This window comes from Rhyacophila brunnea, unplaced genomic scaffold (assembly GCF_057557595.1).
Source record: "Rhyacophila brunnea isolate RB1 unplaced genomic scaffold, BYU_Rbru_1.0 scaffold_8, whole genome shotgun sequence".
In the NCBI taxonomy this organism is placed as follows: domain Eukaryota; kingdom Metazoa; phylum Arthropoda; class Insecta; order Trichoptera; family Rhyacophilidae; genus Rhyacophila; species Rhyacophila brunnea.
The window spans coordinates 23,316,005-23,342,715 of record NW_028233350.1 but is presented as its reverse complement, the minus strand read 5'-3'; the positions used below and the strand labels follow the sequence as shown (position 1 = coordinate 23,342,715).

General features: G+C 31.7%; 1 protein-coding gene across 2 annotated transcripts; it reads right to left on the bottom strand.

Moving 5' to 3' along the window:
- Nucleotides 1-16,369: 16,369 nt before the first annotated feature.
- Nucleotides 16,370-26,489, bottom strand: LOC147064056 (post-GPI attachment to proteins factor 2-like). Of its 2 annotated transcripts, XM_085959213.1 has the most exons (6): nt 26,075-26,458; nt 25,789-25,920; nt 21,656-21,817; nt 20,718-20,823; nt 19,870-20,076; nt 16,370-17,341 (listed from the first exon to the last, which is right to left on the bottom strand). In XM_085959213.1, exons 1-6 carry the CDS (start codon nt 26,147-26,149, stop codon nt 17,205-17,207), a joined length of 819 nt encoding a protein of 272 aa, XP_085815339.1. In that variant the 5' UTR covers nt 26,150-26,458; the 3' UTR covers nt 16,370-17,204. The 2 variants fall into 2 exon arrangements, with proteins under 2 accessions (XP_085815339.1, XP_085815340.1); XM_085959214.1 differs by lacking the exon at nt 25,789-25,920 and having other exon boundaries at nt 26,075-26,489.
- Between the last annotated feature and the right edge of the window lie 222 nt (nt 26,490-26,711).

Below are 26,711 nucleotides of genomic sequence, written 5' to 3'. Positions count from 1 at the left end.
TATACTAAACCTAAAAAAATTATTCATAAGAACTTTTTGCACAACTCTTGATGATTCAAACATTAATGTGGTTATATTGGTTTTTTTTAAACTTTTTTCTATGCCAGCGGACACAAAGTGTTCTCATCTCTTGGCAGCTCTGGCAATTAAACCCAAAGTCATAGAAGAATAAAACACTACTAGCAGTAGCTAGACCTTGCAGGTCTCTTGGCGTCCTAATCTGGTAGATATCTGAAATAAGTCTAGGATTTTAATAAAATCATAAAAAGTCTAATCACCATGACACCCATTGACTTGGTAGGCTAGTTTCTTTTTATGTAGTAGGTAGTTTGGATAGAGTCATAGTTTTTTCATTAGAATGGATTTTAATTGACAGGGTAGTCTTATTTTTCATACATTTAGATTATTAGAGTACAAATAATACGTTTTGTTTATTCAATGGAGGATTCGTGAATGATCTTTTAAGATAATTACCACTCTGAAGGGGTGGGTCCATATGCTTTGCTTAGGAGCAAAAATTGTATTTGATTTAAAATTCCAACGTGCTTAATTTATTATTTAACAAATTTTCGGGGTTACACTGATTTGTAAGTCGTTACCATAGATAACAAACGTATATATATATATAGATTCGTAAGTTCCATACAAGAAGATGCCCCCTATAATTGGATTGCAAAACCTTTTTATCAACATGGTTTAAAAATGCCGAACAGCAATATTAGTCTGACACTTGACATTATATCAACTCAAAAAATATTACTCGATTGCTTTTGTTTTGAAAATATCATGTAGAATTGACATGAAATTTGAAAAGACTGATCTAAAGCTCGAATGTTGATTGGCTGAACCATGGGTGAGCTTTAATAGTCAATGAAATGGCCTTGTATCATGCGACTTCGTGTGTGACCGTGCTGCCATCTATTCTGAAAACTGAGCATTAGGTGGTCACGTTCGCTGTATGGAACTTTCACCCCCTGGTCGTTACTGCCAATGTAAATTTGGAATCATATGTGTAGTCATTTAGCTATTCGGAATTTCGGCCTTCAGGATGTTGTTCAACACCACCACAGGCTGCCGGGCCAGTAGAACAGGTGGTAATCACCTATTGCTACAACCAACATTTTAATACAATCTATTTATAAGTATATAAATCTTTCGTTTAACCACGTGCATTTAAATATGATACATTATACATCTCAATATGAATATAATGCAATACCTAAATTTGATTATCATAAATCTCTATCCAATATAACGTGAATTGATCTCCTGCGTGTTTCATAAATTTTAACTTTGTATTATTTCATTGTCTATAACAAAAACAACTACTTGCAGCTATAAAATAATATTTAAAAATCAATTTTGAACTAAAATTTAGGCCTTGATCACATAATTATCGTAAAACAATAAACGTTACCCCGTTCATGATGTGTATATTGAAACACATGTTGATAAAGTAATTCATATGACCGACAGAAATACAATCAACTTAGAGAGGCCTTCACCTAGCAGTGAGTTGATGATGATAATGGCGTTATAAAAAGGTAGGGTAGGTATATAATAACACCGATTTTGATAAATATAGCAATTCATATGACCAAGCGGAGTAAAATTAGGTTGGGATAACCTTCATCCAGCAGTGGATTGATCCTGGTTGATGATGATGGTGATATGAATAGGTAGATATATCAGCAATTTTGATAAATATAGAAATTCATATGACTGATAGGAATACAATCAACTTAGAGAGGTCTTCATCCAACAGTGGATTGACTGAGGCTCGTGATGATAATGGCATTATAAATAGATAGATATATATTATCACTAAACACCGTGACGTTCACCCCGGTCCTGGAATAGTCTCAAAGGTACTTTATCTTCAACCGGTCCTGCCCTCGGACCGATTAAGAACCTTTGTTTGGCTAGCTCGATACTATTCGGGGAGAGGGTGATCAACTAAAGTTCTTGATTGACACTTTTGGAATACACTTGATCATTATTATTTAACTTTATATTATTTAGGACCACTACCTAGCGATAGGTTAGTGCCTAGATCATTAATTATCTGATTGTCTTTCAAATCGAACTTATTTTCGTAAATATTTACGTAAACGTCAAAGACAGCTGACTATCTGTCACTTTCCTTAGTATTAGATGTTTTTCATAAAATGTTTCGTTGATTGTTTTTCAAAATAAAAATAAAAACTCCTTTTGGTAATTCAGTTCAAATTATTTATTAAATTATTCTCGATAAATAAATTTAATTTCTTTTTAATTAATTATAATCGACAATTATACACTTTAGTTTAATTTCAAATAATTGCATAATTATTTTATAAATCTTATTTAAATTAATTATTAAATAAAGTTAATTAATTATAATTATTTTATATTTAATTAATGTACGATTACACACTTATAACTATGAGTCGCCGGCCGCAAACTTTAAGGAGCTATGCTCTTTCAAAAAAAAAATATATCGCGGAAATAACCTCGCTAACGATGATACGACGCAGTATTATTACGTTATCGATTGACAACTCGAATCACACACGTCATCCGCCGTGACGTCAGACTACGACGCGACCGAAATACCTCCCGAATGAATATCGGAGAAATATCCAAAACTAAGCGAATTCGGATCGCCTCCGGGCACAACCTTCCGGGAATACTGAAAAACCGACGACTGAAGGTACATGAAATGCAGGACGTTATATAGGCCCACAGCGGGAAAAACCCGAGATTTTGACGTCATTCGAAATATGGACCAATGGGAGATCGTTCTACCTCCTCCACAGAGCTAATGGCCAAAATTTTGGACCAATCATAGAAAAGCCGTTTATTTCCCGGCTTTTCCGGAAAATTACGATCATTCAATAGAGTAAAAATATATAATTAGTTAATACCTATAGACGGTACAAGTTTGATAACAATCGTGAAAGTCCTTATAGTGCTTTCGACACAAATTGACCAAATATCTGTTAGTCCGTTTATCGAGCTAACAGAAAGGAAAAATGAAAATATTTTCGCTAAAAATAATGCGTAGTAGCGGCGTGAGTCATTAAAACTACCGAACGGCTACGTATTCGCAAAGAGAATGGTAGAAATCAAACTTGTCCGTTTCTTTTATGCAGAACTTTTGCGGGCTAATTACGGATAGCCGGAAAGGGTTGCGATTAAAATTTATTCAATTATATTTATAGAACACTTCAACTTAATGGTATAACATTAGTTTCAATCTAAATTTCTATGACAAGTCTTCATTTATTGAGTTTGAAAATTACCTATTTCGGGTAATTTAATATTGATCTGTCAGGGTTAATTGACAGATCTAAAGAATAATTTTTATTTGTAAATTAGGAGAGCAACCGAGTCCTTAGACTTACATTATCAGAATTTCCATTTTCGAAATTCCTTCATTTAACTTTTACAAAAGTAGGTACTTAAATTGGTACCCTTTTTATTACAATTCGAAATATTAATTTATTATTTAAATTGAGTGTGTGTAATCAGTACTTACAAAACGTAATCATTAGATTTTAATTACGACAATATTTGATATCATAATTTATTTATTTAAGGTATTCGACTTTGGCCGCGGCGAAAACATCGCGACTAAATTTGGAAAAATAAAATTTATTTTTATATAATTCAAAATCAGATTAAATAGAAATAGACATTTATTTACAATGTTTAGCAAATGATATCCCACAAGTCGTTTACAATTTATTATCTATTTTTAACCTTAATCCTATACATTTCAATTACTTACATTCCACCTTATAAGACCATTTGGTCCCCTTGAAAGAAAATTCATCCGTAATTCATTCTGAGGAGCTATAAGTCACTCAGATTGTACTATGGGACTCAATACACAATTACTATAGCTTTGTTTAGAGATAGGGCACGTATTTTCAAGTAAAATCGACATTCACGGTCGGATCGAAAAGTTGTGACGTCACTAATTTATTAAGGAAAAATGCCGGCTGATGGCCTACATTTTGGGGCCGTGTCAACCGGCCAGCTCACGTTTTTAACCGTCAACCCATAAAAAAACACATTAAAATGGTGGACGAATCCAATATCCTAAGGAGACTTTTGCCCAAATGATTCTTAGTATGGATTTCTACAATTTGTCAGTTGTTTTTTCTGCCAGCTCAGGTGCGAAGGTACTTATAATAATTATCTTGCGAAAATAATTTTAGCTGAGCGGCTATTGCAAACAATTGATAATAACATGAACCAATTAAGATTCTCGAGTTACCACTTTTATTGTTTTTATCGCAGCAATTTTATTGTAAGCAATAGTGAACCATTTTATACAATGCGTATAAAAATACATGTTTTAATAATTATATTTCTAAGAACTTTTTCGTAGGTACGTACAACTACTATGCATACAAATACCAATTAATTGATACCTACAAATATTGAAAGTTTTTGTGCGTGGACCTTGAAATATTCTAAAAGTATCATATTGATACCATTACCAAGTATGTGTATAGTATCAAAACAATAGGTTTTCTGGAAATATTCGTTTGAATAATTATTATATAAGTAATTATAATATATTATGTTATTATATATTGTGTATTGCGTCAGCCGTAATTGCATTCTTCTAAAGGTTTTGCACTTACATTCATTATAAATATTACGTTAATACATTTAGATTTAGAATATTACAGAGCTACTAATCCGCAATGCCACACATTTTACTACTTCCCGTGATTAAATTAGTTATAAAACCTTAAGTAGATAAAATGTAGGTTACCGTTAATTTAAAAAAAAAGTCACCGCCCATCCCATTTAAGGTTACATGTAAATTGTACGTAATGCATTTCACCGTGGCACAGTTTGCGGTGAGCTTTCTATCGGAAAGAGATGACCGTATACTATAAGATAAGGTATCCAATTTTATTAGATTCAATATGAATATTAATTCAATTATCATAGCCGATTGTGGCAAAATTCATAAATTCAATAATGAAAACCTAACCTAACAAAAAATTATCCAGTAATCGGCTATTTCCAAAATTTGTTTCCACTGGCTTCCTGTAAACCGACAAGAACCATGTTTTATTTAGACATTAATTTTATCTCAGTACTATACGACCTAAAGAGGTTGAACAGTCTTTAATATACGACCATATATTATTACCCATACAATATTTCGGATACGGTGAACTGTGTATGTACCTACAGATTTCCAGACACGCCCATTTATTCATGTATTTAGGTATTATTATTTGATTTAAATGCACACAAAGAGTAAAAAAAACTATTCATGATATAAAACGACAGGTACCTAGACACATATTACTTTAATAAACACTTAATATGAAAGTTTTAATTTTTTTTCAACTTTTGTAATTTTGATATAAGGTGAGTTAGGGTAAGTGCGGCATAGAAATCGATTAGATGAACTTTAAGTGGATGGTGATTCTTAACGGATTGTAATATCTCTTTGAAAATTTTGTTGACTTCTAAACAATTTATCCCTTTTTCAATCACTGTAATCATTACATTAAAATATTTAATGGTTACTCATAATTCAAACGTTTTAATGTAACAAGCGTCTAGTTGCATTATCTCTCAAAATATTGTCAATAAACGAAATATGACAACATAAGTATTATCGAATGTTTGAAGTACAATATTTTGATAGTTCATGCATGTAAATTTCATTAAGAAATAGAATATATTTAATGAAATCAAAAAAGTTGGGTAAGTGCGGCATACTTAGTACTAGGGATGTGACTGTGGTAAAATAAAAAGAACAAATATTTTTTTTGATATTTTATTTGCCGGAACGTTTTATGTGTAGGTACAACATAAAATCCTTATAAGTTGATTATTCTTTAATTGTAATACGAAAACACAAAATCGATAAAAATAGTTTTGAAAAATCACATGTCAAAGATTTGAATAAGTTACATACAACGTAAAATCGTTAACAGTTACTTATTCATTAATTGTAATTGGAACACATATAAAATTTACCATAATCGATAAAAATAGTTTTGAAAAATCTTGGGTTTGGGTTTTATCAGTCCATTCATCCCATACATACTTCCCCTTAAATACGATCAGGGGTGAAATTTTATCCCCTTTCGCATTGCATCCTAATAATACTGCCGTATTCTCTTTTCCTGCAGAACTGATCGTCCTTGTGGAAGGAAATCCAATTTCACCCAGAACTTTGGTTCTACTTGGGTCTTTTGGAAAACTAGTTTCATTAATATTATATATATTTTCTGGTCTATTTTGAAGGCACAGGTTTGTAAGTATACCTCCAAGTAGATCATAGTATTCGTTGATAATAAAGGATCACAAATTTTCTTCCTTGCATATTCGACGGCTTGAGGTTTTTTTCGGGAATTCCATTTTTGAATGGTGTTTTCAAATTATTTTTTTACAACATATTGCGAAACTAGTTCAATAACTTCTTTTTTCGTTAAAGCAAATCCATATTTCTCCATAACGTGTAAATTCTCTGCAATTTTTCCTTCAATTTCATGTGATAGAGCTGATGTTCGTCCCATAGTTTTTGACTTTGCACCTCGCCTCCCAATTATGTGAGACATAATGGTCATCCTCGGTATTTTATATTGGTTAGAAGCTTGGTAACCATTTAGACGACAACTTTTTACTTCTTCAACTGCTTCAAAGAGTTCGTCCTTTGTATAAGAAGCACCCCCTTTTGTCTTCCGAACATAATTTCCTGGGAATTTGGAATCTGAAACAAATTATTCTCCAATTTAACTAAAATATTGATAAAAGTGAATTTGTCAATATAAAATATAGTGACTATATGCGAAATTAAATTCATTTATTACATGTCGAGGAAATCAATGTGATAAAAAATATCTAGCCCCACAAAATAAATAAATAAATAAAAAAATTGTATATACCCACTGAAATCGGTTATGTACATTATTGCTTATAGTATTGTACGTAGGTATAGGCTAGAATCTGAAATAAATAATAAGTACTAAATAAAATGAGGCGTAGAGTTACAAAACCCGCTCTGGGCCATTTAAAAAAAAATAGTTTTGAAATTGTATCATTCGTTAATATGAATGACAATGAATTTTAATTCAATTACCTATGTTTATTAATATATCGTTCTCGTAGATTAGCTTAGCTGTAATAACGATACATAGTTAACAATGCTGTGCTATCTTGTAGAAATTCCGTTATTTTTATAATACGTTTTTACAATAAATTTAAAAAATCCCACTATTACCTATTTGTATATAAAAAGTAGACTTTTATTTGTCGGATTTGGTTTTCTGAATTTAATACTATAAAATAACTAATATACCTAAGTAGATTATAAATAATATTGCTTAAAAATATTATCATTTTATTTTTACATTTAATAAATAGGTTGGTGGGTAAGGTAGGTTTCCCACATTCATGGAATTTGAGTGACATGTAATGGGGTGATTAATTATTTAAAGGCAGGGACTTAATTCCGCTGGGTTTTTTCATTTATGCTCTTGATATTATTAAATGTGTTATTGTTATTCTAAATAAATAATAATGCTTTATATCAACACAAAGCATTTTATTTCCAAGACAAGTACATACCTACTACTATTTTAAAAAAAATATTACATACCAGTACAACAGCTAAATATGTAGGTGCAATGCGAAAATTATACAGCTGCCAGTAGGTAAGAATGGCTACAAAATATTTTCTAGATAAAGTAGATTCTAAAATATATTACATACTTAATTAAAATAAATACGGACCTCTACTGAACTATCATCTCCTGTCGACAATGTACCACTGTGCACCAAACAGCGCTCTTTTTTAAAAATTCCGCGTCGAATGCCGCTCTGTCAGGTAGCGACTGACAAAGACCGCTCTTGGGATAATTAAATTGGATGTTAAATAAATACGGCTTATACATTGGATTTGACATTTTATTATACTTATACCGTATGTAACGGAAGAAATATAACATCTAAAATTACACTTAAATTATCATAATATCCCCAAAACAGTTTTTCGTGATTTACTTAAAACTCAAAAAAGTCTCTGGAGCGGGTTTAGTAACTCTACGCCTCAAATTAGAAGTTGTGAAAAATGCTACACATTAGTTACAAAAATTAATATTTTATGATTGCATGGCACATCACTAGCTAAAACTTATCCATACAAAAATATAACAGTGCATGGGGGAAGAGCGTCGGACGCTCTTACCCCAATGATATTTTTTGGCGGGGGAAGTGTGTCTAGTCTAATAAAACATAATCATTGGCAATAATCGCAAATATTAAATTTAGACAACAAAATATCATTTAAGATAAAGGTACTTACCAAAAATCACTTGTTTAGGACGAAAGATTGTCGAGATACAGATCGATTAAAGAAACGTGTCGATCTCGACCGTTGACTTCAAATAACTGACAATATTTGAAATGTCATACTGACCTTAAACAATGCTATTATACTGCCATCTTTGGATGGTGTGTGTGTATTTACATGTGTAATAGATACCCACAGATGTCACAACTTATATTTAAAACACTAAAAAGTTATTGACTATAGACGCTCTTACCCCGTAGACGCACTTACCCTAACTCACCTTACTTACAACATATTTATCGTAACAGACATTTTCAATTGAATAACACAATAATAACGAAATATATGTGCATATTGTTGCGTACATAAAAATTTACTTTGATAAAAAACTAACTGGTTGGTGATATTTGTACTTATTTATTAAATATTTATTATATAGATAAGTACGTTATGAGATGGGGTAACTTTATCACTGAAAAATTTGCTATGTTTAAAATTCATCAACTGTAGGTGTCAAAAAAGGTTCTCTATCGATGACAAATTTTGAATTGCTTGTGATCGCTTCATAAATGAAGAAAGTGAATAACTTTAAAATGAATTATTTTCAATACAATATTATTTATCATCATCAGCTGTGGTATACACCAATATAGTATATATTTTTTATCGAAATACAAGATTTTGTACACACGGCGGCTGATGTAGCGTAGCCATCTATGAAACTATGGGTTGCGGGTTCAATCCGGCAGATGGGAAAAATAATGCATATTGTTTTTTCAGCGTGTACCTACTCGATCTACTGAATGAAGTTAGTGGGTTGGGCGAATGGACTAAATAATAATTATTCCTCATAAAGAATGGTACGTTAATAGGTGGGTATAACTTGCACTTCGTAGAGATATATGTTTTCAAATTAGGACTGAAAATTGTATCCATCTAACTATCATTATTTTATGTATGCGTATTGTTCTTAAATCAGTTGTTTGAGACAATTCAGTGGCGTAACAGAATATAGGAAGCTCCATAAAGACAATGTTTTACTTAACTCCCTTTTTATTTAAAGGATATTGTGTACATATAGAATTATTAATCCAAGACGTTCACAAATGATATGTTATTTAAATAAGAGTAATTGAAGCAATTTATAAGAATACCTAATAAAAAGCAACATGTATACGTCTCTAGTCAGAGTATTGATAAGTCGCGCAGCCCTTGTTATCGGTAGGTACTTGAAGTAATATAATATATATTATAAGTATGAGTATTTCATGCATTATTGTTATTTTTAAGTTAATAAGTAAGGAATTCAAAGATATAATATTACATACCTATGTATAAGTAAGTAGATATTTAATATACAACAAATATACGAAATGTACAATAAGAGCTTTAGAAAATTATAAATCATCAAATTAACTATTTTTTTATTCAACGAATAATTCACAAGATTTGACAATGTAACATTTTTAATTGAAGATAGCTACATAGTTTGAAAGCACATCAAAGAAAACTGAAAAGATCTTATTAAAAAATAATACGATGCCCAGCAGGATACAAACCTGCGCCCACTGGATTCGCGCCAATGTGCTCTGCCAACTAAGCTACCTGCGTTATATTCAATTGCGATGTAAATCATTCATCACAAATATATTCAGCTAAGCTGAAATTTAAGAGATACATCCCTCCACAGCTATTATATATTTTCATATGATACATTTATTTTAAATATGTTAACATATTATTATAAATATTATTAGCTACCGCAATGGGAAATTTTGTTGAATAAATTCATATGAATAGTCTGTAGGTAGATACAAGTTTGACATACTGTCCACGTATTATGATGACGAAGAGTTTTGATTCTTGGAGTAAAACATGCAGAGTTGTTCGAGGTAGATTGTAGATTTACCCAAGGGCCAAAACATCCTCCATGCAAATAACATCATATTAAATAATAGTAATTTGGTTTGCAGAATTACTTAGTGTTTTATCAAAATCTATTGTGATATTTCAGCCAAAATACATAGTAGAGTGCACAAAATGTAGAATCGAGTGCGATGATGGCATCGCATGCACAAGTAAAATCACTGCCATTTGAATTCACACATTCAGTTCGGATGCGATGATCTCTGGAAGTTCTCACATACTTGTTATTTTTTTCTCCGCCGTAGATCACATTAAACAGTTAATGAACTACTGTGACTGTATTCTTCAATAATTTGTCTAAATAAGTAGGTACTAAACTATACTAATACCATCGCTTCTACATAATGAAAATTCCTCGGTATTCATAAAGATACTATAACAATAATATTTATTTCATAATTCATTGTACCTACTACATCGTACACCTATTTTTCTGAAAAACATAGGTTCCATAAATTATTAACGCATTTTTTAATTAAAAAATGTTGTAATATTAGAGTTCGTCCCCAAAAAAAAAGATCTCCGGCTGACCGGAGTCTAATTATCACCGATTTTGATAAATATAACAATTCATGTGACAGAAAGGAGTAGAATCACGTTGAGGAGGCCTTTATCCAGCAGTGGATTGGTCCAGATTGATGATGATAAGGACAATAAAAATAGGTAGATATTAAGTATACAATATCACAAATTTTGATAACAAAAAAAATTCGTATAACCAATAGGAGTAGCATCAATATAAATATTATTTATTATAATATCACCTGTTGTTATAGGTATACTGTCTTTCACGTAGTAATATCAGATTTTTTAATAAATAAAAATATCTTTTATTCTTTGACGAAAGAAGACAACTTTGACTTCAGTACATTCAAATTTGCCATATCATGACTACATTTTAACCTATGGAAATTGGTAGCCTCAAATATCTTTAGGTAATTATTTAATAAAAAGAATAGTGTGCGAAAAGCCATAAAGGAGTATTTAAAAAAATCAAATTTGGAATATCAAGTTTATCTATGGAATAAATGCTGTCAGACAATGTGAGAATTGTTCCAAAATTATAGTTTTTTCACCAGAAAAAAATTATGTTCGCCAATGCGTACATACTATAATTTTAATTAAAATAACTGGTTCCAATTTGTCAATAAAGGATAAGAGGGTCTTGAGTGATGAAAACGATGAAAAGCGAATCGTATACGGTATGTAAGAATATGTGGATTTTAAATGTCACGTTTCCGTAAAATCATCGGATATTTTTTAAACCTGTTCGATTCAATCGGTAGATAATTCGGCAGCACACAGATCAAAGTGAAGATGTGAAATTATCGATAAAATGTTGTTTAAGTTTTAGTGCGTTTTCTAAAATGTCTTAGGATAATAATAGTATTAGATAATATTTTAAATAATTTGCAGCTGAGTTAATAACCATTTTCTCAGCAGCACTTTGAAGTTTTTGGTCCCCATATTAATACGGATTTCCTTAATGTCATTCATTGAAATAAACAGTTTTTTCTTGTTCATTTCACACAAAGCTTATGAAGGTAGAGATTGGAGAAAAGACATAATAGATATTTGAGTGTGATGGATTAGGTTTGATGATTAATGATTAAAAAACTGAAAAGATCAATTATAATATTTACTTTAATGAAGAAAAAGTCAAATTACATGTTACATAATATGTATTAGAATTTACATTTGAGGAGCTTCCAAACAGGCTCCTGTAATATCTTATTATATTCCATAGAGACAACCGTCGACTATATAAGGCAAAATGTTAAAATTTCAATGGAATATATTGTTTACACTGTTTTCAAAAATATAATAGCTAAGGTACTACCGTAGTCATCTTACAATAAAAATTAGTAACTAATGACTAATCTTCTACCTTTGGTGATAAGCATTTCAAAATATATTTGAATCAATAAATTCTAGCTACAATGTATTTTTATACATTACAAAAATTTGTAATATCATTATGTATAGGTAATACCATCAGTCAACCTCCGAATAAATTATTAAATCACAAATAATAAAAATAAATGACTTAGAAAATAATAAATAATATTATTATCATAAATTAGGTACATAAATGAGTTTTGAGATTAATTTTCATAAAATATATATAATTATATTATATTCCCAGTCAGATAGGATAATCACGAATAAGTATATATAAGTTATTCAAAAATAAAAATATTTATAAATTTAATATCATTACCTCCTAATCTGACCAATTTCAAATGGTTTTCTTTTACAGTAAAACCTCGATTATCCTGGCCAACAAAAACCTTTTTTACTTTGGAAAATCATTTTTTCACACTTACTTTGAAAATTTCATGATTCATTCATGTTTGTTTTGCGCATAATCGAGGTTCTGATTTAATAACCTCCCTCCTTGCGTCACATTCTCAATTATGAAACATTTTTAACCTCCCCCCTCGTTGAAAAAATAATTACTGACGATTCCACTTAATCGGGCCACCACTTAATTGGGACAGTCGCTTCTTTTGGCCAAAACCCAAAGAACAGAAACAAAACCAAGGAGCTAACAGTAACTTAAATTGCTTAACTGAGACAGTAAATTTAAGATCACTATACATATTATTGTACACATAAAAATTTAATGTGTGATTTCATAAATACCAGCACTTCAATTACAAATTGCGTTGCACATGTTTACCTATCATGTTGGTGTGGCGCTGCGCCGGTTGTAAGGCCTCTAGGAGTCTACCACTATCATATCAAATTCAGTTCCCACTACACTGTCTCGCGTGTGCAACGTAAGTTTATATTTTCTGTTTGTCACTTTTATTAAAAAAATTATGTTGCTTGCCATTGCATGAAATAACTCATTTTTTTTTTGAAAGAAAAATATTTATTGTTTAATTCGTGCAAATGGGGTAATCGCTCAATTGGGCCAAAATGCCCTAGTCCTGATGTGTCACAATAAAGTGGAATCGACTGTAGTTGAAAATGATTCGATTCTAGTACACATAGATTATTTTATTCTCAGAAAAAATGAGTTTATAATATTTTGTTGGCTTTGTGACATTGCATTTTCTACAACCGATCTAACCCTTTGTCATAAATTGTCACATTATATCAGACCCCTTTCCCCGCTAGTGATACCATACATAGACGACTCCCAAGCAGACTTGTACATAACTTTTGTTACATTCATTAAATTAATTTTGGCAACATTGTATTGTGTCATTATATTCTAAAGACTTTATAACCGGGGGAGAGGTTTTCAGATCATTGTTAGCATCACAGTCAAATACAATGAAAAATAGCAAAAAACACATGTTTCTGGAAATGTATTAGTAATTAAATTAATGTGGTAAATTACCATTTTAGTATACGGGCCCCAGAGATTGCAGCCACGGTGGCCTAATTGCTAATGAAGAGTATACAGAATAATGGCACTTGTAACAAATTGAAATTAGTGAAAAAGTATACATATAAAAGTCCCAAATTTTAAATTTATATATTTTTTTTAATATCCTCAAAATTCAAATGTTAATTAAAAATATACATACCTACTCATATTTCTCTGGATTAAAATTCCCTTAGATGTGTTACCCATAGAATAATAAATAACTTCCCCTTTCACTAGTTTCAATTTGGTTTTGCAAACAGCAAACTTTTGTATAAGTAACCCACTTACCTTGTGATAAAAAATTATTTTCAAAATATATTGACAAATAGTATTATAATATATCATTGTAGTAACAGGGTTATCTTTACGGACAATAGAAAAACATCTTCATTTAGAGAATCAAAGCAATTTTACACATTAAAAATTTTGTTAAAAAATATATTGTTAAGTAGAATGAAATAGTTTTTATATCTGTTAGAAATAAAATACCATCACTCCCGCTATATAAAACGGAGCACATGGATCTCCAGTGTGATAGAATGCAAAAAGTCTTTACAAACATTGTTTGATGGGCATTTTGAATATTTTTGTTCACCCTACGGTGGATGACAAAAAAAAAAATATCACAAATTAGGATAGGATATATAGGATAACACTAATGGTTCAAATACATTATCATCACGTTACGTGCTGTCACAATAAGCTGCCGCTACGGGAAAAAAAGTCGTTTATCTCGGTATTTAAAATGTCATCAGACTGGTGCGCCCATCCCGTGGCACATTTTGAACCTTTAAACGAACATTGTCAGTTAGCACAATCTGCCGAAATCGCCAGAACAACAATGAGGTCACCTCACGCGTACCGCGCTACACCATGAACCGCACTGGTCTGGGAACGTTTTTTTCTATTTTCTGCAGGCCTGCACATTTTCGACTCGCGTGTTCTTTGTTTTTAGTAGTTTTCTCAGTGGATTTTCTATAAAATTATTATCTATGCCTGCTGTTTACGTCTATTATCTATGGTCTACTGGTTCGGTTCTGTTCAAATTATTATTTATGGATGCACTATCGCAAGTAATTTTAACGTACGCACAAGTAGAAACTAAAATCATTTGAAATTAGCATGAATAATAAATAATAACTCAAAATACTAATACATTAGAGTCGGCACTCTCCATCATTGAATTTATAGAGATAGTGATAATTCCAAAAATTCAGCGGAATGACGAAACCGTAGACAAAATTTGTCGCCGTGCCAGCACGTGACATGATCATAATGCAATCGCTGCTTATAGTGTCTTTTAATAATATTTAATAATAAAAGTTGTTTACATATTTATGAGAAAGGAATAATGTTAAAAGCAAAAACACGTAAAAAATATTCTTTCTAAATACAGGCACAACATCTGAAAAGTATTTAATATTTATTATCTTAACTAAAAATTGTATAAAGTATTGTTGTTTTTTTAAATACGTAACCATAATATTAATTCTAATGTTAATTAGTTTACTTACGTGCAATTACACAACACAAATAATAACAACTCCTAGAGCTTTCCTAAATACAATACAGTAGAACCTCGTTAATAAGAACACGGATAATTCGAAATTTTCGCGAAAAAAAAGTCCCTCGGACATTATTTTCATATAAAACCATACCTTTAATTCGAACCATATAAAAATATTCAATAAATCGTAATAAAGTACACTATTTCATGAGCCAGTCATTGAAAATTGTGACAGACTTTTCGTAAAACATCATAAATTACTTATTTTAAGAAGATAATAAAAATAATCCTGACATTTTATGACCCATAAACACACACGGAACCGGAAATTTGGTAGGCACATCTATGATCGTAAACAATATTGATGAAAATCAAAAAAAAATTTTTTTTTAATTTTAATATTTTTCCCCCATACATTTCATAATTCGTAATTCGATTTTCGGTCCCGTGGAATTCGTATTAACGAGGTTTTACTGTATGTTATGTACCCGAAATAAAAATACTTACAACTTTATCGATTCTTAAATAGTTCAAATCTCACTTTTAAGAAATTAAATTAATATTACAGTGTTACCTCGACTAGAACTACGGCTGTGACAAACGTTATCTCAAATTGACTAGAAGGCTTTTAAGCGTAAACAAAGTTCTGGAACTGCTAAAAAATTTCATCCAGCGATAACGTCATACGGCTATATATTTGAAATGTTTTATTTTATCGCAATTAGTCACGTGTAAGACCTGCAAGCGTTCGAAATATAATGAATCAAGTAGAAAATAAAATTTTATGAAGATTCTAAATATGCAAAGGTTACTGTTATATGTTATACGGCCAATAATATTATTACTGAGACAGAATTAATTAAATCGTATTAGAAAGTTTTAAAGATAGATTCGGATATTTTATTTACTCACTAAAAGAAAAATAATATTGATTATATAATTTGGAACGTACATTTTTTTAGCTAGGAACTACAAAGTGGGAATTTTTTTAAATGGAATTATACTACAATTTATTATTAATTGATTGAATTTTGTAGGTATCATATTTTTACTATTTAAATAAAAAAAACAGTACTAAATATACTGTATATATATATATTATAATTATTTTCGAACTCCTAAAATTATAGGTTTCAAAGCTTTATTTCATTAATATAGCAGTCATGTTTATACATATGGTATGCATTATGAAATTTAATATTCTATTCGTTTTACTGACCTCTAATTTGAATTTTTTGATTGAATTTCAATTGCTTAAAATATGAACGTGTGCCACTATTTAAACACACGCATCTTTAAGTATATAATATTACTATTTTCGTAAAATGAAAACAATAACGAAGGTAGAGTTAATATTTGGGGTTTTAAATATTCTAGAGCCGATGCCCTACGATGAATTATAACATACTATGCCATTTCTGTCAACAGAAAGTCTTATTACAATTTATTTGTCAACATAACATACACAGAGAGGGCAGGTACCGTAATAATAAATTTTGTATTCACTAATGACTAAGGCTATCCAGTCTTTCAAAAAATACTTTGACAGCCAATTATAATATACAGGAAAGATTAAGTCAATTTTAAAACAGCGAATTTATTTAAAAATTTGTCGACCTATCATTATTAAGGAAGCCTACATTAGTTTTTTTTTAAATGTGTAATAAAACTATTTAAAGTTTTGACTATGCGATTTTAGTACGGAAGCAATTAATCTCTAATGGAAGGCGAGAGATAAAGTGAAAATAAATATTGATTCTTAATTATTCAATATTCATTATTCATAATGTTGCATCGACAAAAAAATGCGAGAATAATATTAAAAGGTCAGAATAAATATATTTTGTTATTTGGACCCAAAATAGAAAAACCACCTTTTTCCGTCGTACCAAAACTTACAAAGCCGGATTAAATAATTTTTCACAATGTTTTCTTTACTTTTAAATTTATTGCCGAAACAAAGTGTAAACTCAGGATATTATAAAAAGTTAAAGGAAAGATGAAGTAGCGATAAATATAAGAAAAGATATGCATAAGAGACAATAATAGCTACGTCACAGTCCAAACACACCCTATTCTTCTTTTTTATGGTGCTCAACAAATTGAGCCACTTGGATCTGATGACGCGGAAAGTCTAGAATCACTGTTGCGTGAAATGCCATATTGGAACAGGCAATTATGTATTCGCATAATGAGAACCAACTGAATGCTAGAAAAGAAAAACATCAATATTAAATTTATTAATCAAATACCACATCGATAACATTTTTACTGTTGTATATATCAGAAGTGCGTTTGAAACCGTATCCGGAAATTCGTACGTAAACAGTTCACCGCAGGACACTTATTCGTGCGCCGCAGTACGTGAAACATGAGTTCGTGTAACATTTAATCAAATGACGAGTTCTTCGTTGAACATTTCACCATGGAGTATATTTGTACGTATGCTACAATATGTGGCAAATTTTATGAGATGTCTTTACTAGGTTAGGTTAGGTTAGGGTTAATCTAATTGGAACAGTACTATTTGAAAACTATCGCCGCATTTTGTAAGATACGTACAAGTGAAATCTTCAACAAAGAACTCGTCATTTGATAAAATGTTATACGAACTCATGTTTCACGTACTGCGGCGCACGAATAAGTGTCCCATGATGAACTGCATACGTACAATTTACATGTAACCGTTTGAAACATTTCATTTAAACTTTTAATTTACCCACTGGAAATATTCAATATTGATTAACCCTCGAAATATCCACTGGCTACAAAGTCTCTTGACAAGTGAATTACCTGACAGCTCACGCTACCTTTGCTCCTAAGTAAAAATAATTTTGCTTTTTAAAATTTGTCAGTCAGTTAAAACCATAAGACATTTTAGACTACCGGTCCATAAAAAGTATCTTCATTGACTTTGACGCCCTCGCAGGGGCTTCACCTTTTCTATGCCTCACTATGGCAGTATCTGACAGGCCGCAGATTTTAAAGACACACATTAAATGTAGAGCAAAGCTCTTACTAAAATGGCTATTATACCGATAAATTGTGTCTTGGTATTTCATAATTATGATTAACAGATGTCACTACCAGTGACGTTCCTAGACAAAATGCCGCCCCTAAGCAGTGCCAAAATGCCAACACATTTTTTTATACAGAACTTTTTATCATCCTTTCATGACTCCAATATCTAAGAAATGTGTTTTATGGATACATTACTAACAAGATATATACTTACCACTAAATCTAATTTAAATGTCATCTCTGCTTCAATGTATAATATTGCGAGTTTACGGTTTCAGATAGGTAACTAGGTACATTAAAAAATATACTTAACAACTTCCAAAACTCGCGAATAACTGGCAAACATATTTGGATAAATTTTAAAATCAGGTATGCCCATGTCATTGCTGTTTACCAAGAACGTGACGTCCAAAGACAGCGGAAGTATACTAGACATCGTGAACCCGACAAAAAAATCATGTGAAAACTTTTATAGTAGGTACCTAATTAATACATTTTGTTGCCAACCAGTGAGCTGATTTTTTTAAAATGGAAAGACATTTCCGTTATTACTTATATATCTACCTAATGATTCTCCTCAATTTGCCGCCCTTTGGGTAACTGCCGCCCCCAAGCGACGCTCAATCTGCTTACCCCCACGGGACGTCATTGGTCACTACGTGTTTAATTTTTTGGATTATGCAAAACAATCGACAATGGCTTAGTAATTTGAGTTTAAGTCGGACGAGATAACTCGAGAAATTTGAATGTGTGGCCTGTCGATCACGGTCTCATAGATCGAGAAAACTCGCTGAAGGCATAGAACCAGTCAATCCCCAGACCATTTCCCTGGTGGTGCGACCTAGTATCTAGTGATTAGGCAGAGTACTTTGTAGTGTCTTTTCCAGGGTTGTCAATAAATTTTATTAAATTAATAGAATATGCATATGCCATTTACTTTGAAAAGAACAAAAAAACATTAAACCAATAGGCGCGTACTGACTGAGAGAGCAGCCTCGAGCATTTGCTTCGTGAAAATCAGGAGTGAGGCAGCTCGCGAGACAGCTCGCAACAAAATTAACGCGAGACAGCCGCACGCAGCACCTTTAGGCATCGATAAACCAATAACGATTGGCTCGGTCGTGGCAACGCTCGGGCGAAGCAGCGCGTGCGTTTGCCTCGAGCGAGTCGCGTACTGACTGACTGAACATTTTGCCTCGCCAGGCTTTTACATATATTTTCTATGGCGAAGCTGACTCACGACCACGCTAAGCTGCTCGCTCAGTCAGTATGCACCTATTCAGTTCTAAAGTGAACCACTCCAGAGTAGTTTAGTAGAAACAAGATTTAAAGTTAACTTCTCTATTCTTCATATGCATAGTACTTTTAGGTATATGAATTGTGCGTGATGTCTTTTTTTAATGTCAGTAATTTATTAGAAAAATCAATATTATGAAATAAAATATTATCCAAATTTGAGTTTTAAAATAAAAATTTTCCATAATATGTTAAAGAAATCGTAACTTTTTAATTAAAGTTATAGTAATACTTACTTGTCTTATATATTTATTTACCTACTAGATGGCATTACCAACACAAAAACAACAAAAACTGGACTTTATTCGTATTAGTACTGGACAACAAAAAAATCACGAAAGATTAAATTTGATTGATTATTTAAAACATAAAGACATATCGAAGACTAACATTTACTTAATAAATGTAATGGCTACGTACCCATCGGTCTACACAGAAATCGATGCCGCAAGAAAAACACAACCAGTCCAATGGTGGAAATGACTGATATGAAAAATAAGACCCATACAGTTCTATTTCCGTTAAGTGGCTTCTTGCCATCTTGTGTCATGCTGCCGACACTCGCCCGGCACCACATGTGCAATAATGACGACATCATGAACACAATGAATATCTTCTCATGTACGGCTGAAAATATAAAAGACATTACATACTTATAACATTTAGGTAAGTTTTCCAACAGCCATTATTAGTTAATATAATATTAATCTAAATTGTAGTAAATTACGAGATTTAATAAATTTGGTGGGCAATATACATTTAGAGATCAAGCAAATTAATATTATTAATATTTATTGGCTTTCAAGATTTTGTCGTATCTGAAATATCGACTGTTGGAGGAATAACCATAATAATTATGGGTATTATTATTATACAGAGTTAACGTTGTTCGGACTACCTTCATCTTCAATCAGTCTGTATATTGTCGGCTGTTTGCCTTCTTTTTACATTTTATTTAAAAGGTTTCATTAGAAACTATTAATTTTTTGTATATATTGTGTGACCCATCAATCACAACTAGTAAAATAATTCTACTTTCAAAGACATTTATTTACGAAAACATCTTATGATGTAGAGTCCGATTTCTATAAGCTGGCGTACACGTCATTACGGTTCTTTTATGAACTAGTGAAACTAAATTCCTAAATTCCTCCTGCTTCAGCATGTTAACACTGCATTACGTCCGCCTCACGCCGACTCCATCGTCGATGCGACGCTAGCGACGCGATGACGTGTATGCCAGCTTATAGAAATATGTATACACTTACGATAATTTTCCCTATTCGAAACATATGTAACCCCAGTAAGAGCACACACTTCAAGCAAGTTCAGCCAATAGCAAGCGTCTCCGAGTTTTCTCATTTTCGTCTTGTGCTGAAATTTTGACATAATATTATTTTATTGTTACCCATCAGAGATGTCAACATAGTACATTTTTTCAAGCAGGCCCGGTCTTAGGGCAATTGGGTTGATTGAGCCTAATCGCAAGGCCCGTGAATAAAAAGAATGAGACAATAAATTAAAGTTGTTTTTAAATTTCAATCAAATATTAGAGAAAGAAGATAACATTTATAAAAAAAAAAAAAAAAAAACCCTTATGCAGTAGAATCTTAGGACTCTCGAAAATACTTGAAAATGACATAAGGCTATTAATGACAACTACTGAAAAACAAATTCAAAATAAGCTCATTGGCATCGTAAAAGATGCAGTAACGGGGTCTGTTTCCAATGACGAATAATCAGCAGCATACGTTTCTCAAACATGGTTTGTACTAACTTAATTATTTATATGAGAAAGATATCGAGTTGTGCTTGGATATGATTAGTGTATTTTTGTACCTAATAAACTTGACAGTGTATGTGTTAATCAAGCCCTCAGAATGACCCATGGGGATAAAATGACACACAATTTTCTGACCCACATCGTCAAACTTTGTCACTATTTGTGAACTCCCCCCGAAAAACTCATTGAAAATTTTCAACTAAGAAAAAATTTGTTTATTTTTTGTTGGTTCTGTGATGTAATGTTCTCTATTGATCCCCCCCCTATCCTCATCGTTACAAATCATCACATCATATAAGACCTCTTTGCTTCCCTTAGGGCGTGATGTCATATATGGACGACCCCATATTTATATCAACTTGCTTTAATTAAATTTCAAAATAACTGATGTCTTCTGGAATTATTAATTAATAATTAACAAACCTCCAGATTTGTAATAAGGTTGGACCGCTGAACATGATATGTGTGGTAAAGAGATCCAATCAAAAAACGTGGGCCCAGATGCAGAGCCACACAGATGCGCCACAAATATCTTTGAGGACTTATGCCAGTAATGGCACTTATTGAAGGAATTATATTGTAGACCTGTAACAAAAAATAAATCCATCAATTATAAAATTATGATTCACATAATCAATTATTTTCTTTCCATTACTGACAAAGACTAAGGTTCAGATGCATAGAATGTCAAGTTAATGTCAAGATGTTAAATTGAAATAACGACGAAAACCATACAAAACCATCAAAATTGATGCATTTTTTTTAAAAATTCGGATTGCTCAATTATTATTAAAATATCATTTAATTGACATACAATAGTAAAAGTATGAAAACCGCACAATTAGTTTATATAAACTTTAAATGGTTGCTTTAACAGTGGTTATACCTAACATTGTATATTATATTTTTTTATTGACATTGCTAGTCCTTCATGTATGCATATAATATAATCGGAACCCAAAGTATTTTTGTTTTGTCAGAAACAAGTAAACGATATTAAAAACTGTATTTCGCTGCTAGTGGTGCTTTGGCGCACATTGCATGTTGGCATTGCATACCGTAACACGCAACATGTTGTCATTAAACAGTTAACACTATTTACCTGAATAATGGCTGATTACTGTTTAGGGATTAGTACACATTCTATGCATCTCGGCCTAATATTGCAGCGAAGGGAGGTAATTCAAATTAGATGAAGTGGTTACTGTAATTTGTAAAGGGGTGAAGAGTCAAAAAGTCACATCAAGCGAGCAAAGATTATAAGCTTGTAAGATAATTGCTTTAATTTAATATAAAGGATAATTATTTCATTATGCATATTACATATGCTTATAAAATTAAATGAACCAAGTAGAAATCAGAAATTTTACAATTGAAAAGAAAAACTTTAAACATGCAAAACGGAAATATTAAAAATTATGATGAAAGCATCGTGCATACAAAGAAATATTGTATAATAATATAATGTAACACTATTATAAACTAAACCACAATAATTATTTGCGACTCACTTTATATAGCATTATAGCACCTTTACAAGTACATGGATTTATTTGCAGCAGTAGTGTGTATCTATCGCGATAGTAACTGTTTACACGTAGAAGTGCTGACTGTCTCGCCATTCTCATTCTTCAAAAGTAAGCTAGACGCGATGTTGTCATTTTATAGTACTATTTGAAAGGTCGTGAAAATCAGTTAACCTCAAAATGAGTCTGTGCGATGTGGTTCGTTTTTTTACCGACAGGTTTGCCACTATTGTTGGGAATGGGACGATTTGGCACCGCGAACTGGCCGCGGGCGATTGGCCGCCGGTACAATCGGACGACGGCCCAATTGGCCGCCGGGAGGATTGGACGCTGCACGGTTTAATTAAATGCGCAAAGGAGTAAACGTACATAACGATTTGTTGGAGTAAGTAAGCAAGTCAGTTTAATATGCTTCTATCTTCTCACTAGTTGTACCTTATACATTTCGCGCTTGACACATTTTTAATGCGGATTGAGAATAATTATTATGCCTTATGATGTTTATTAAAAGAAAATAATTCTTCCCTCCTTAGAACTTAAAGATGTGTATAATCAATTAATTTATTGTGTATACATGGGTACTTATTTGTATTTACAACAAATATTAAAAATAATGTTAGATGTTAGAATGAAAATAAAATTATATTTCAGCGTTTTATCAACATAATATTATAATAAAGCTTGAACATGTATATTATTATGCATAAATACGTATTTTAAGATATTATGAAATTACAAACAAAATATTCAGTAAGTTATCTGCTAAGTATAAATGTTTCAGTAGTTTGATTGATAAACTACTTAGGTACTTACTTGACAGGTACCTACCCAATTTTTATAATATTGATTTAGATTGAGAATTATTATGCCTTACGATGTTTATTAAAATAAAGGAAGTTTTTCGTTGTTAGATTTAAATATATTTTACAAATCAATCAATATTTGCGTGATTTTATATTACATTTACAATTATTTGATTCTTTTGGGGTCCGCTTGTATCCGCAGCCAGTTCGCGGCACCAAATCGTCCTAGACCCCTATCGTTTTCCTGTGCAGGCCCAGATATAGAACAAATCCCAACTGTCGTGTGAAAATTCAGATGCTTCCGAACTTTTTTGATTCATCCATGCAATCTTGCAACTTGCATGATAATACATGTTCACATGTGCATTTTCTTGTTATGGCCGCGATAACACGCATTGTCAGCAGTAAATCCATGCGCGTGTAAACGGGGTATTATGGTGAGACTAATAAATACACTCGCAATGTTAATGTGAAAAGGTTGGAGTGGAGATCACCTCTCAGTTGATCACGGATAGCCACTGATGATGATGTTTGACTTAGTATGATTCAGGAATTATTTAACAATGGACAGATACTTGAAAATATAAAATACAATATAAAAAAATATATTAAACTTGATTAAAACAAATATCAATTAAGCGTGTAGGCAGGGGTGGATTGGTAGCCAGAGACCAGCCGAAGTTTTATTACATACAACATTGAAGAGATAACTACAGTCGAACTTGGTTATTACGATCACGGAAATAGCGAAATCTCGGATGTAATGAGGAAACATTCGTAGACATTTTAGTTTATGATTTTCTCCATACATTTATTCACTTTTATAACGAGCTACTACGGGTGTACCGAGCAAACCTGTTAATGTGTCGATCATTTAAAAACAACATTTTCGACCCTAAGCTATAAAATCTGACTGGGCAGTTAACTAGACTGATGCCGCCAGGATCGGATTACGTTTATGACACTAGTTAAGTACCTAATTGGTGTTTTTGCCGACAACATTGAAAAACTATCCACGCCAGTGTTGCCATCTTTTTCTATATTGATTATAGTACAAAAGTCTTAAAATTATAGAATTTAAAAAAAAAACTATAGTACAGGAACATTTTTCGTCTTGAATCCTTCAAAATTATAGTATTTTTGGCATATTTGCATAAAATTATAGTATTTTACATTTTTTGCGGATTCAAAATTATAGTATTGTACTATAATTATTGTACGGTTGGCAACACTGATCCACGCATATGGTTGAAATTGCATGTAAAAAATCCAAGCTTTGTGAAGTCAGTAGGTAGCTAACAGCGCCGGCAGCTCAGCACTTCATTACAATAAACAACTTCTTTTGTAGTTTATGATTGCCATGCTTGTTTCGGGGATGTTTATGATGGTTTTCAGATTTTTTATGTTCTATGCTTAAAGAGAACGTGGCGCGATAAATAACAATATAACGAGTAATGCTTATAACGAGCAAATTCAGTCAGTCCCATCTTCCTCGTAATAACCAAGTTCGACTGTAAGTATATTATTTTAAAAACAAAATGTGGCATGAAAATTAATGAAACCTAATATTGAATATTCAAAAGCTCGGCTCGGCTTGGTCATGATAAAAATGAAATAAACACGACATGGCGCTAGAAATTACTGAGTATGATTTCAATCAACAGTTTCAAATTTCTGTGATGTCATATTTATTTGGAATCTATACAATTATGATTTGGAATAAAAATGTTTAGCAAATAAGTAATTTTGCTTTTGGACTCGTCTACCGGGAGTTATCCCGGAATCCCGCTGGATCAATATGCCCCACATTATTTAGGTACTATCTAATTAATAAAATTGTACAATCATTCTCTGGAAAAAGTTCAGTAGTGCAATTAAAAACTGATAAAAGAGGAGGGCGATGTAATTTACCAAAGCAGAAACAAAAAATGTTATATTTATTTTATTACTTCTTATTTTGTATATTTCCACAAACGAACAAGGATTTTAACTTTTACCAAAATACATATTTCCATTAATAATAATTATTAGAGCTTGCATTCTGCTACAAGTTATAGTTATGTACCTGAGGTGTAAATATCATCGAGACAATGTGTATAAAAACAGGCAACACATTAGCTATACCTAAAAATGAACGTAAAGCTAATATCATACAGTTTGGTATATCACTAATAATACGCATGCAAGGGAAAATACGGTGGTTTTTGTATATTTCTACAGTAAATACCCTGCAGTGTGTTTCATGAATATCATCTTGTTGAAAAATTGACGCTGTAACAAAACAAAACAGCAAGGCCCCCAACGGAAGCCACAGTGCTACGATGCACACATTGCGGAGTCCACAGCGCCATAGCATCACCTGGATCACCAAAAAACTGTCAGCATTCTCGGGGATGAGTCAACTCTTTATTGTCATTTTAATCTCATGTGGTAAATTGTCATGTAATCATGTAATATAGTGACATCTGATTTCACAAATAAACAGTGAACATGAAAAATAAATGAATGATTACCTCACAGTCAGCAGACTCGTGTTGGTTCTCTGCCGGTTTGTGAACAGGGGCAGGGGAATTATTTGTTGAAATCATTATTCCAGTATTAAAATAGCGTGTTAAATATTACACTTGTGTTATACAAATCGGTCCCATAATAAAATATATCGATATATGAGAAATTTGTAATATATTATTCGTTTTATATTGAATGCACTCATGTTAGTAATTTCGATATATTTAATTATATATGAGAATAATTGTGGGTTCATACAAAATAATAATGAAGATATGTATTAAATACTTCCGAAAGAAAAAAATACGCACAACGAATTAGCAAACCGCAAATATACGGATGCGCAAACAACCCCTATATAACAGGTAAAATAATTATATAACTGAACTGACATATACTTCTCAATCTCCTAATACGCATACTATAGTCATTGTCATAGTCAGCTTTACATCTTTCACTTGACAGTAGCAACTTTTCCTTATTTTATTAAAATTTATTATTACTAGTCTAGTTAATAATATTAACCTTTTTGGTAATGTGCTAAATAATTTAGGATTATTTTTAAGTTTTTGTCATATTGCAAGCGGAGCCAATTTTTTCAAATACCTAGTAGGTATAAAAATACTTCTGTATTTCGAATTT